The sequence below is a fragment of the Corythoichthys intestinalis genome, chromosome 8 (assembly GCF_030265065.1).
Source record: "Corythoichthys intestinalis isolate RoL2023-P3 chromosome 8, ASM3026506v1, whole genome shotgun sequence".
Lineage (NCBI taxonomy): Eukaryota > Metazoa > Chordata > Actinopteri > Syngnathiformes > Syngnathidae > Corythoichthys > Corythoichthys intestinalis.
The window spans coordinates 39,802,176-39,814,472 of NC_080402.1; the positions used below are offsets into that span (position 1 = coordinate 39,802,176).

Here is a 12,297-nt window from a genome sequence, read left to right on the forward strand (position 1 = left end):
TAATTAAAAAAATAAAATTATAAATTAATGAAATGTGGGAAAATACTTTTCAGAAACCCAACTCTGTGTGTAGTGTTATACTCTAGATACTGGGGTTGGACAAAATAATGGAAACACCTTAAATAATCAACAAAAACTAATTTAAAATTGAGTACGTCTGCCTTTTGCAGCAATTACAGTAGGGGTGGGAACCTCTTGGTGCCTCACAATACGATTTGCGATACAATGCTCACGATAACGATGATCTCACCACATGGCGATACAACGATTATCGATACATTGGTCAGGAAATAATTTTTCAAAGAAACTAATAAACAGAAAAACAAGGTATTTTCATCCCTCAGCTGTAAGTCTATCACTAGCAGTGTTGTTAATAACGGCGTTACAATATAACGGCGTTAGTAACGGCGTTATTTTTTCCAGTAGTGAATAATCTAATTAATTACTTTTCTAATCTTGGCAACGCCGTTACCGTTACTGAGGCGGGAAAGGCGTGCGTTACTATGCGTTATTAAGTTGGTTGAATAAAAAAAGTCAGAGAGACGGACTCACGGAGACGAGAGAGCAGAACAGGAGTGGGAAAGTCGCCGTTGCAAACGCGATGCTTCATGCTAGCTGGCTCCAATAATACCTGACTGTAGCCTACAAACTACGCCCACATGATACGGTAGATATCACATATTATAGAACTAGATGCAAATGATAGACACGGCTGTATTGGCAACATGTTTTAAAGACTACATGCGTTAGTAAACAGCCGCCATCTTAAAGCAGTAGACCTCTCAGGAAGGCTCTGTTGTAGAGATCCTTCCTAGCGAACCTACTTTTTTTTTTTTAATCTAAAATGGTCCTAAATCGGCAAAATCTTGACTTAAATCTATCTTTAAATGATGAAACAGTTTTAAGACTTACACATGTTGAAAGTAGACAGAAGGGAACTAATGCACTAGCGGGAGCAATTTTAACAACTTCAACGGTTGATTCACAACTTTAAATGACTTCCACACATAGCAAAGGTTATTATCTAGTTATCGCAATACCCTTGTGTCTAGTTAAGTGGAGGATAAAGAATTGGGCTAGGGCCAATTGTCCCCAAAACCCTTTAAACTTCACATTGTGTGACCGTTTTTTTTTTTTTTTTTTTTTTTTTTTTTTTTTTTTTTTGAGAAAAAAAAAAAAAAAAAAACATGAAAATTATCACTAGTTACTTTGCCAAGTAACTAATTACTCTTGCATTCAGGTAACTGAGTTACTAACGCAATTACTTTTTGGGAGAAGTAATTTGTAACTGTAATTAATTACTTTTTTAAAGTAAAATTAACAACACTGACCACTAGTGGATATCCTATCCTTTTGAACTGGGACAGTGACAGCAAATGAACCTCTCCCACTTTAAACAGGCCTCTCCCACTTCTATTGCCGTCAGTGGCAGCTAATGCCAGGCAACGGGGTAATTTTAAGCCATTTCAGGTCGCTACTTGTTGATTTTAAGTAACTTCCTGTGGATTTGGGGGCATTTCAGAGTCACTTCCTGTTAATTTTCGGTTACAGAGCAGGAAGTGACCCTGGATCGAATTGGCAGTGACTCAAACTCAACAGGAAGTGACCTGCAAATGCCCTAAAATAAACAGAAAGTCACCTGTAACTGCCCCGAAAATCGGAAAGACATTCTGCGAATGCTCTGATTTCGAAGGAACGAGTGTTCATTCGCCCTTCCCGGTCTTAATGGATTGGGCGTCGAGCGCCGTCAATGGCAGCCATAGAGTTAAATGCGGCACTATTATGGTGGAAGATTTTGGTAGCAACTTGTTGGTTCCTTATTATCATTATTTTTAAACACTGACACCTTTTTAAAACGATATCTCGTTTCTTGGCATGAGCATATCGATAACCTTTTGGCATGCAAAGTACCACAATATATCACCATTTGGATATTTTGTCACAGTCCAAAATTACAGCCTCAATTCTCCAGGGTATTGATTCATACAACTTGTGAATTGTTTCCAAAGAAATTTCAAGCCATTCTTCGGTTAGAATACCCTCTAACTCTTTTAGAGACGATGGCAGTGGAAATCAACGTCCTAATTGAATCTCTAAAACAGACCATAAATGCTCAATAATAGTTGAGGTTTGGAGATTGTGCCGGCCATACGAGATCCTCAACCTCATGAGAATGTTCCTCATGCAATTCTTTAACAATTATGTTCAATGAATGTGATGCCTAAATGTTAGGTGTTTTGCCCCTGTAAAAGAATTTCAATTTTGGCTTGAACTACTAATAATTTCACAATATTCCAGTTTATTGTGCAATATAATGTAATATGTCTTGTCTGAGTGTGGACCAGTAATGAGCTGAAGCCTAACAAACATGACTTTGGGCAAGAGACACCCTAATTTTCATCTTTAAATTTCATATTTAACTCATCACCTGCCATTTTGAACTGTAATTCATTTAAATTGGGGACGACTGGCCGTGAACACTCATCTTTCAATGGCAGCCAATGAGTTAAATGAGTGCCTTACAAAGGGTTACGGTCATTGTAAAATGAGTCGGGGGTTTTTTGGCCAATGGAATAAATTATGCTGTCAAAATAATGCTTTAAATAATAGTAAACTCCACTCTGAACTGCCATATGTAACACCACATCACCCAATGTCCGATATTCATCTACATGTAAATATGTTATGCGCAATACTTACTCACGTCCAATATTAAATGCCTTCACTGTCAAACTGCTGCTTCACTTCGATTATTTGCACTGCGCGAACATAGGACTATCCCATACACATTTTCTATTATATTTTATTAGATTCTATACTTTTACCCTTGTAAGTCACTTTTGAGATTTCAACTTATCCTGCACTGTAAAGGGAGATGCTCCACAATTTCATTGTACAACTGTAACTGACAATAAAGGGCTATTCTATTCTGAAATGGTGTAATGACCCAGTAAAACAACATTAGAATGCAAAACTATTTTAAACCATGTTTATTGGTCATATACAAAATAAAGTAAACTGTTTATTGACAAACATACAGTATATACATCAATAAATAAAAATAACATTAGACTGATGATGAAACAGTTAATTCCATATTTACCAGTAGGTATTGTCATCATCACTTCTGTATCTACCAAAAAAACAATAATTTAGTTGAAGATAAATACTTACAAAGACTGTCACATTTTCAGTATTTTCCCATAGAAAGAACAGTATAATAATTTATTACACCCCATACAGAAATAGTACAAAACACAGAATTTCTTATTACAGGGCCTTTTTTGAACGGACAGCATTGTTTTTCACACAAACTCACCATTTCTTAATTTTAAATGGACCATTATTTACCTCCAGACACAAAAATATTCCAACTTTATTGTACAATCTGACCAAATCATTAATGATGAAGAGCACGTACTTCAGAGAGCAAACAGTCAACTGTAGGATGAAAAAGAAGAAAACAGTAAAAAATATGATCAAATGATTTGATGCCAGTGCAGGGCCAGCAGGAGCAAAGCAAACATTCTTATTGATCGGCACACCAAACAAACGATCAAAGGAATGTTTGGTTCATTTACTCTCATTGATTGGCTTTGGGAGTAGGTGAAAGGGCTTTGGTCTCCATGTGTGATTGACTACACAGGGAAATAACTGAGTGACTACATACCAATTGGCACTTCAGAATAAGAGGTTAATATTAAGCCTTTTTTATACAATCAACCGTTTTTCAAAGAGGACCCCTATTAATTCACTCAGAAAAAAATTGGTCACTTAGATCATATTTTCCTCCGCTATTTCTTTGACTGTGTCATAAAATATCGATGACTGGTTTAGGAACGTCCGCTTGGGCTGGTGATGAAACATCTTTTCATTAGTAAGGTCTGCGCAGGAAGCAGTAAAACAAGTCAAGCTCAGAAAATGTATTAAAGAAACCCTGTTTGATGAAGAATAAAGGTCAGTTTTTTTTTTGCTGACTTAATGTTTAGATGAACTACATTTAAGACCAAGCACACAGCACGGAGGGAAAACCAACAAATTGAAATGGATAGAAAAATATTATTTTTTAAACATATATGAATAAATATAATACATACAGATAACACATAACCCGGATACAAACAAACCTCCAAAACATTTGATACCCAGTCACATATTGCTAATCACGGTGAATATAAATTTTTCAACCTTGTCACATCAAACTGGACCTGAACAATTTGACACAAGCAACAATAGCGGCACAGCTTCAGTGCGTTAGTTCTACGTACGCCTTACGCAATTTGCATATAAAAAACAACTAAACACCATCTTGCCACTGTGACACCCGCAACGAACAGTATTCAACCTGAAAGTGGGGACAGTGTTTTTGACAATTTAAGCAAAACGTTTTCGTTTGACCTCAAAAAAATGTTTAAAAGAAGAACTAATACATCATACTCAATTTACATAAAAAATAAATGAACTTATCAAGCAGCTCAAAACAGAGAAGAAACAACACAACAGAAACATTAAAGTGGGCATGATTCATGAATTATATTTTATTCTTTGTGTCATTTTCTGCACACATTGAAATTTTGGATCATAGTAATCAAGTAATCGATCAATTAAAACAAAATGCCTTTCATGCTATCCCTATTTATTTTGGAAAACTTAACAAGTGCTTAACGATGCTTCTGACAACACAAGTCAGAATCCAGCATCATTTTTAATCTGACATCTATTAGAATGAGGTTTTCCTTCTTAAAATGTTTTAAGCGTCCAAATGCCGAGTCGCTCTTTGAGAAGTCATTAAATAGCAGGATTGATTTTAACATATTCTGTCACCTTAATAGAAACATTAATATACCTATCAGTAAAAAAAAGCTTCACATCTCAGTTACTTTTGAAGTATTTGACCATCACAGAATGAAATTAGTCGTTTGTGTGCCCTAATGACAACAAAGGTTTCGATCCGAAATGAAGGACAAAAAAAGGGGAGCTACATAAAAACCATAAATTTAAATTATGGGCAGATGATCCAACATGTTCAGATGTTCCTGGGGCACACATTATAATGAGAGAACAAGAGTGGTTACACACTGTGTCATCACTCGCCCTCAAATCAAACAAGGATCAAAGTTGTAGCCAACAAATACAGCAAACGTTATAGTTACTCCGTCACACACTTAGACAGCACACTACACGCTTGTTCACAGCTACGCACACATGGCTAGTCACTAGAGAAAGAACAAAGCTATTCAGTAGTTAAGCCACTTTTGGTACAATTGCAAAATAGAGACTGTATATCAAACTGATTTTCACCTAGTTTTTTTCCCCCACAGGTTAATACAAACAATGCAAAGCTAACTTTTTTTTTCAATCTATATAAAATTTGACACACAACCATACACGGACAATGTTTTTGTTTCTTGTTTTTTTTGTTTTTTCTTTTTAAAGACAATACCACATACGATTACTTTAACTGTAAAGCTTGTGTCAGTGCCTCCCCAACTAAGTGAATACAAGTTGGGGGAAAAAAAAACAAAAACGAAAAAACATTTATTCGTTGCTGGTCAAACTACTGTGATGATACTGTCCAGTAATCTTTATTTTGTGATTTCCCTAAAGAATCTTTCAAATCTGTGGAGTAGTTGAAATAATTTGGTCAATACGACACATGTACGAGTGCAAAGACACGTAAATCTGTGTTATTATTACAATTATTATTAGAGGCTACTACAAATCTCATCAAACAATGCAGTTAAATATTGTCATAGACGTCTCACAGGCACGGTCCAATTCTTATTATAATCAACACTTCCTGACTTATTAAAAATCAGCACGGCACTTGCCCTTCCAAATCTTCCAAACAGATACACGACACAGAAAATTATACAAAAGAAATTTCATGTTTTTTTTGTTTTTTTTTAATTATTATTGTAACTTGTATTTCTTTCATCATCTGGTTACGCATATAGCCAGGGAAGTTAAGTGGAATTGAGAAAAAAAATGGGAAGGGCAAATGTGAATTGAGACAAATCAGACAACTAACTAAACATAACAATAGCAAAACAATCACGAATTTCACAGAATTCCTGATATTTAACAATTCACACACAGAGAATACATTTCGAACCTCATGTGAATGACAACACGGTACAAAACAGTAAAAATACAGGTAACACAATTGCGTTTTATATATAGATATAGTCTATGGTACTGATATGAAAAGATTGCAGAAAGATGGGACTCATCAGCAGCCAATGAAATGGTCAGGTCAGATGAGATGAACCATCCAGCTCTTTTGTCTTTAAATCCATCAGTGAAATGTTCCATAACATCTGTTCGTTAGGCCACAAAATGACAACACCGGGTCCTCACTTCAAAAGTTCATTTCAATGATCAACCTGAAACTGTCTGATCCTTTGCAAGGAATCACTGAACAAGGGCCAAGTACTCTGCTTCCATCAAGTCCTTCACTGCACTTGAGACCTGTGTCAAGTCACTGACAGAGGTGGTCTGGAGTGCAAGTGAAAGAGAAATGATTTGACATAGTTGAATTGCATCCTGATACACTTTTCTCAAACTAAACCTACCTCAAGAGCGCGCATCTGTTTTGGACTTGACTATCGTGATAACACTCGTCGCCGTTGCCGCCTTCCCAGGTATAAGTGGACCGATGACAGATGATGCCACCCCTCCTCCTCCCCCTCCAGCCCGAACTCCGACCCCCACGGTGGGGCTCCTGGCCACAGTCCTGGCAAAGGTCTGTAAGGCCTCGTACTTGGACCTGAGAGCGTCCAGCTCCAGGCGCATGGAAGCGTTCTCGTTGGCCAGTTTGTCCACCTCCTGTTGCAGCTGAGCCTTCTGCTTCTCCAGCTCTTCCTTCTGGGTAACTCTCTTCACCCGACAGCTGGCGGCGTAGCCCCGATTCTTCAGAGTGCGCCGCCGCTGCTTGAGTTGCAGGATCTCCTCCTTGGTGAGCCCCCGGAGATGCTGGTTAAGCTCCCGCACCGACATGGTCACCAGCTCGTCATCTGTCAAGCTGGTGCCATTCTCTCCTGGCTCTCGCTTCACCTACATAAAGTAAGAAGAAATCAAATTAAACGGTTTTGTTTGTAACAGCCCTTTTAATTTTGTTCTTAGTCCTTTGGACAAAAATACTGATTAGTCTTAGTCATTTCAAAATGTTTTCATCTTCGTCTAGTTGTAGTCGACGAAATCTCAAACAATATTCATCTAGTACTAGTCGACAGTTACTCAAAATGCTTTCGTCTGTAAAATTAAAAAGTTTTAGTCCAATAATAAATACCGGTAAAGGTTTCCAATAGACATGCCGATTAACGGTTTCAAGGTATATCGTGGTATAAAACCATCATGGTTTCAATACCACAAAAAATGTCCGTCCCTAAGGTATTAGCTATTTTTTATGTCCCAAAAATACATGGAGAAATCCCTCGCTTGCGGCTGCACGGTTCAGCCTTCCCCCACCGTTTGTTGCTCAGTGTCAGTGAGTCAGCTGTGCTACACGATGGCTGGAGGAGGTTTAACTCCTGAACTTTTTCCCCATCGAAGAAAACGAAATCACTTGTTTGAGAATACTTTGGCTACAGAAAAGGTACAGAGGGCCGCGACTTAGAGGAGGAGGGCCAACCGACATGTAAAACATGTTTGCCTGCTGAGGAGGCACCTCCAATATGATTTCACATTTATACAAAATTAAGGGTTAGTAAACACTGTCGTGAACGTTTCCCACCACCTACGAGAGTTAACTCCAGCTTGTTTAGTGTCTCTAGCGGTGGTAAAACGTGGTGTTTTTTCTATCTGGCAACTGTCTGTGTTGAGAAAGAGTGTGTGTATAATGTAAACATGATACGAGTCATACACACGTGCTTTTTATGGAAAATATATCATTTATTTTTGTTCTGATGGTAATAATATTGAGCTGTGGCTGTGGGCTTAGGCTCGCTTAAAGGATTTCATTTATTTTAATTTTATTTAGAACATTTCAGTTATTTTTTTAACTTAGCAGTATACTTATATTCCAATTTGCTAATATGTTTTTGAAAATAAAAATCTTTTTTTTAAACTCAGATATCAGTAACATTTTAGAGTTGCAATTGCAATACTTAATATACTTACTAATTAACATTAAGGTTATCATACTGTCAGAATCTCATACCGGCACATGCCGAGTTTCCCACAATTTCAAATGAACATAGAAAGATGAGCACATACTGTTGCATCTACAAGGACAACGCTAACTTTGTGATGATAACACAGTCAGCAGGAAAGCAGTACATTATTTCAATTAAAAGTTAAAGTTAAAATTAAAAGTTCCCCGAGCGTTTAACAGCCTCTAGACCAGGGGTTTTCAACCCAGTCCTCAAGGCACACTGTGGGTCCTGGTTTTTGTTCCAGCCGATCCAGCAGAGACAGTTGAACCAATGAGGCTTCTGCTAAAACAAGCCACACCTGACTGCAATCAACTGATTGCACTTGTAAAACACCAGATTGGGGAAAAAGTGTTGTCATCTTGTTTGGTAAGAATGAAATCCTGCACCCACAGTGTGCCTTAGTGGAATAGGTTGGGAACCCCTGCTCTAGACTTATTGACCAGAAAAGCTAAGTAGCTCTGCTTTAGACTGGCCAGTGTTTTAAGAGGATGCTCACCATTATGAAGCTAAAGCTAATGATAACGCAAACGCTACGTTAACGGTAGGAGTTACATATAGTGTCTGATGATTACTCGGCACAGACCCTTTAAAGGGTAAAGCAACATTGCATGTTCTCTCTTGCCATGATAAGAAAACGAATCTTAGCCTACCGTGTTTCCGAACAATCAAGATGGAGCGCAGCCTAGCCAGTATAATATGAAAATGTCACTCATTGTGAACATATGACAGAAACGATGTTGCATTTTGTCTCGTTGTTGTCTCGTTAGACAAAAACTGGTATTTGTCTCGTTATGTTCTAGTCACATTTTTAGCTCATCATGGTCATGAAAAAATTGCATGTCGACGAAATTTTCGTTATCGTCTTTCTTGACGAGAACAACACTGCGATTACCGGTAAATACAATTTTCAAGAAGAAACTCTCCCGCGATTTACTTTTTTTTTTTTTTAAGACCTCAGACGTCTTTTGACTGGCTGCCATGTGTATCAATCAAGTGATGGGATGGATGATAGGCTTATGACAATTTTTTTGTTTATTCAATACAATTCAACTTTGTTTTATATAGCATCGTATAGCGCCTACAAAGGTCAGCTGCAATATTGGACAACAAAACATGATTAACCCTTAAGGTCCCGAGCCTTTTTTTGGCCTTTTATCATATCCATATGTTAAATTTGTTTTGTTTTTTTCATATAGTAATGCGACTGTGTTTTTAGTGAAGTTTGGTTCCATTTGTACAATTTAAATGAAAGGAATAGACAACACCTTTATTGTGCATCTGAGTGTAAAGAATCTTATTTACAGTTGTGTAATAGTGTAAAAAAATACATAAAATTATGTATTATAAGTAGTTCAAGGAAAGTGCATCGTGACATTTTATCGATGCCAGTACTATTTTAGCCAATCACAAGCAAGTATCCCTGATTGCCTGCCGTTCCTTGAGACAACGTCCTATACACCTACGTTGGAGTCTCATAAAGCCCGAGTTAGGCTTTTGCTTTGCGGTGACGGCAGAGCGACGGCGTAGACCCTACGTCTTCGTTGAGCATTCGAGTTCTGAGTCAAAGGAACGCATTGCCTTGTAATTCAACGCCAAGCCACTAGAGGGGTATGGCTTTGGGGGACTTGTCGAATTCCTTTATTTTTCGTCCGGTCATAGAAAGCAACGGCAGCGAAACTAGAACGTGTGTAGTTGGAGCTGCAGCTAATCAATATCGAACAACAAATGTTGTAAATACAAATGTTGAGGTGTAGGCAACATAGAACACATTTGCGAATGTTTGAAAATGGAGTGTTGTTGTGCTGAACCAGAAACAATGTTCTGAGCGGACCAATCACAGTCCTTTGACGTGACGCATAGTCAGGATTTTTTGGAGGCGCACGTCAGGCTTTGGCGTAGGTTCCAAATCGGGGTCTGCGTTAACGCTGTAGGTCCGCCGTCACGGCAACGCAGAATCATCAGCCTTAAGTGTTTGTGTGTGTGGGTATACCAGACGTCATAAAATATCTGCGCTTGTCAGTAGTAGCGTTTTTGTGTTTTAACTAAAGATGCACCGGAATGGGGGGGGCGTTCCGGCCCGAAATGGTAGTATCGGTATGGGCGAATACCAACAAAGAGGGCGCCGATACCATTTACTGGTCCAGTATTATAACACTTGATCGCAGCCTTTTTTTTCTCCTGATACTCACTACACTCCTCATTTGTGATGACACGTGATCACTTTGCATGCCAAGCAGCTATCGCTATTGGCCTGCCCCAGACCAATGAGAGCAAGCCAATAGACGCTCTTAACAAATGCCGGGGCAGCTTATTAATATGTAGGAAAAACAAAACTACGAGAGCAAAATGTCGGCAGTCTGGAAATATTTCAGTTCGAGTACAATGCCGGCCTGCAAGATTTGCGGCCTGAAAGTTTCGGAAGAGTTAAATCGGCCAGTTTCAATGCCTCGCACCTGATAAAACATTTGAAACGTGAATGAACACAAAGAGTTTGAGGCTACAACAGCAGCAACTGCTACCAAGAGAAAGGGGGCTGGACCGGAGCAACAAACCCTGGTCAGTTTACATTGTCTACTTTAGTTTTATTGTCTTTTACTGAAAGAAATGCCGCAGTAATTTGAGACCTGTTACAAAAGTAGGGTTGCCACCTTTCAGAAATAGAAGTAAGGGACACCCCCCTCGCGCCCAAAGCTGTACAGGCGACGAAAAGAAAGGGACATCCCCAAAACTCCTACAATGCATAGAAATGTATCTATTTATATATAATCCGTATTGGTTCACTACGGAATGCAACTTTTAATAACCAATTTGGAACAATTCCTTATTTCAAAGGACGGGTGGCAAACCTATTCAAAACTGCCGTAGAAGTAAGCTAAGCTAAGTTGCTAAGTGTGTGTTGCTGCTGGTGCACAGAGTGGGAGGCTAATAAAGAGACAGGATGCTGGTGTCAATTATTATTACATATGGTGTTATGGTGTTATACTTGTATAGCGCTTTTCCACCTTTCAAGGCGCTCAAAGCGCTTTACGCTACATTGCCATCTACGCATATAATTTTATGAAAGGTGCACTGTTTTTCCTTTGAGAGCCAAAAGTCAGGGTTTAAAAAAAAGTTTATTCACTATTCAATCATTGTATTTTTATTTTCTTACTGTTGGGCTAGTATTATACATGTTTTAATTTCACGAATTTAGCACTATTTTGGCCCTTGAGAGCAAAAGGTTTATTTAACTAATTTGTCACCCATACCAGGTATGTAATAAAAAGTTTTACTGGATTCACTAGGTAGAAATTTCAAACAAAGTGGTATCAGTATGGTATCGGTATCAGCCGATGCTGCACATCCAGGTATCGGTATCGGCGCCAAAAAATGGTATCAGTGCAACACGAGTTTTAACATTATTTACTCGTTTTCTGTTATCGCCATTTGCGTACTTAAATACTGCGAGCAACCATCTTTTACATGAAGGTCATTTATACGTTTTTATTCTATCCCTTCAAATCATAATTGTTTTGGAAAACATTTCCCAAATATCCCACCCAAACTTATCCCACTTTTCATACCCTCGTTGTTAGTGTATCAGTTGCATTGTTCATGAATTTTGTTGTTCGGTAGGCTGACTGAGAATGATTCACTTACTTCCCTGTTACAGAGATTAAAAGTATCTAAACAGTTATCGTCAGTACACTATACTTAATTTAGATGCTGCCCTGTGGCTATAGTATGATGTCACACTATTTAAGTAGGTAACACAGCTCTTACCAAGCTGCCTAAACACTCAGTAGCGTAAATGTTCTCCCTCACCTTTAAGGCTTTATTTCCTTTGTTTGTCGTCGTCATGCCACAAGAGCCTTGTCCTTCTGAACAGACCTATACAAATGGGAAAAAAAGAGTGTTGAAAGTTAGGCACCTGGCATTTAAGTCATATTTTGACCAAAATATATTTACAATTGTTCATAAACTATCAAATATGTTGTTGTCTGTAGATGACTAAAAACAGACAAACCAATTCCAATTTTTACCTTTAGTGGACTGTGGTGTGACAGGTTAAACGTGCCACATCAATATCAGGTTGTATGAGTGAAAGTGACACACAATATATTAGTTCTCAGAATTTCCCTGACTTCCTGTTTCTTGATAT

General features: G+C 38.2%; 1 protein-coding gene across 7 annotated transcripts in view; it reads right to left on the minus strand.

Annotated features, from left to right (window-relative positions):
* Positions 1 to 3,009: 3,009 nt before the first annotated feature.
* mafgb (v-maf avian musculoaponeurotic fibrosarcoma oncogene homolog Gb) overlaps positions 3,010 to 12,297 on the minus strand; it is a 50,061-nt gene continuing 40,773 nt past the window's right edge. For 6 of the 7 annotated variants that reach the window (XM_057843694.1, XM_057843696.1, XM_057843697.1 and 3 more), the window contains 2 exons: positions 11,961 to 12,026; positions 3,010 to 7,056 (listed from right to left, as the gene is read on the minus strand). In XM_057843694.1, the coding sequence (XP_057699677.1) occupies positions 6,577 to 7,056; positions 11,961 to 12,026 (546 nt within the window). In that variant the 3' untranslated portion in view covers positions 3,010 to 6,576. The remainder of the gene's footprint in view (positions 7,057 to 11,960; positions 12,027 to 12,297) is intronic. The other variant, XM_057843693.1, reaches the window with a different exon arrangement.